This window comes from Dendrobium catenatum, unplaced genomic scaffold (genome assembly GCF_001605985.2).
Source record: "Dendrobium catenatum unplaced genomic scaffold, ASM160598v2 original_scaffold_153463, whole genome shotgun sequence".
NCBI classification, from domain to species: Eukaryota; Viridiplantae; Streptophyta; class Magnoliopsida; order Asparagales; family Orchidaceae; genus Dendrobium; species Dendrobium catenatum.
The window spans coordinates 1-1,091 of NW_021471891.1; the positions used below are offsets into that span (position 1 = coordinate 1).

A 1,091-nucleotide genomic window follows, 5' to 3' on the forward strand; every position below is an offset into this window, starting at 1 on the left:
TTGAAGGGTTCAGCCCTTGACCGCCGCGAGCTCATATGATATGCAAAATAAATTTATGTATTAATCAGCTAAATTGTTTCTGCCACAATGCCAATAGTAGGGATTTCTACATAGGGTTTCCCAAAACAACATGCCAGACACAACATAAAAATAAACGGATGTAAAGGCGACAGAGGATTTAGCTTATTGTGGCTAAAAACTGAATTGGAAGTGCAATGAAAGAAATTGGAATGAGAAGTAATAGATGGAAGGAGAGAGGAAAGATGCGAACCACATGATGGCGCATAAGCCCTTGCCGGTGACGACGTGCCAGCGTTTGGGTTGGTGAAGGGTGTAGCCCTTGTAAGTGGTGCCGCCGCTTCCGCTATGGCCTCCTCCCATTTCTTGTGATCGCTCGACCTCGAAGGAATGATTGCAGATCAGGAACTGGATTTTCAAACCCTGGAGAATTGCCCGTATAGAACTGGTGCGTTTTTATTTGTTTGGGCGTGGAAATTCTTACTTATTTTTTATAATAAAAATAATTGAGAGGACAATAAATTTTTTATTTATATATCACATAATAGCGCAATTAAGAAAATCCATGTAATTTTTTTATCATAGAAATATGTCCTAATTTTACTTCAAAATACTTAAGATTTAGACAACATACAATCAACTTGAATAGAATAAAATTCTCATAAATTTGGAATAATTTTAAAGAGTATTTAAGGAGATTTTAATTGGATGTCTAAATCTTTTTCAAAACCTATTCTAGCAAAGTTTAAATATATGATTGAACAAGTTTCGAACTATTCAACTAGATTCAAACCCTAAATGGGTTGAAGATGGTTCAAATAGTGTTTGAGCAGTGCTCGAACAACATTCAATTTTGATTTGAAGATGATTTGAAAAATATTTATCAAATATATGTAAAATAGAGTGCATTCGAATAGCTATAAAAGTAGCTAATGCAACATGATGCAATTACAATATCTATAACATAACAAATTAAAATGTTGGCAAAATAAAGAGGCAATAGTGTAGTCCAGGAACCGGGTATGAGCGGATCCACACTCAAGTCAAGGAGGGCAAATGCCCACCTCAATATA

The 1,091-nt window shown here is 35.3% G+C and overlaps 1 protein-coding gene across 1 annotated transcript; it reads right to left on the reverse strand.

Annotated features, from left to right (window-relative positions):
• Positions 1-177: 177 nt before the first annotated feature.
• On the reverse strand, positions 178-503 carry LOC110100205 (NADH dehydrogenase [ubiquinone] 1 beta subcomplex subunit 2-like). The gene has a single exon (XM_020827624.2). It carries the CDS (start codon positions 379-381, stop codon positions 193-195), a length of 189 nt encoding a protein of 62 aa, XP_020683283.1. The 5' UTR covers positions 382-503; the 3' UTR covers positions 178-192.
• Positions 504-1,091: the final 588 nt, after the last annotated feature.

Bases quoted from the DNA above. Each gene is read 5' to 3' on its own strand.
- LOC110100205 (XM_020827624.2), bottom strand. From the start codon at position 381: ATGGGAGGAGGCCATAGCGGAAGCGGCGGCACCACTTACAAGGGCTAC.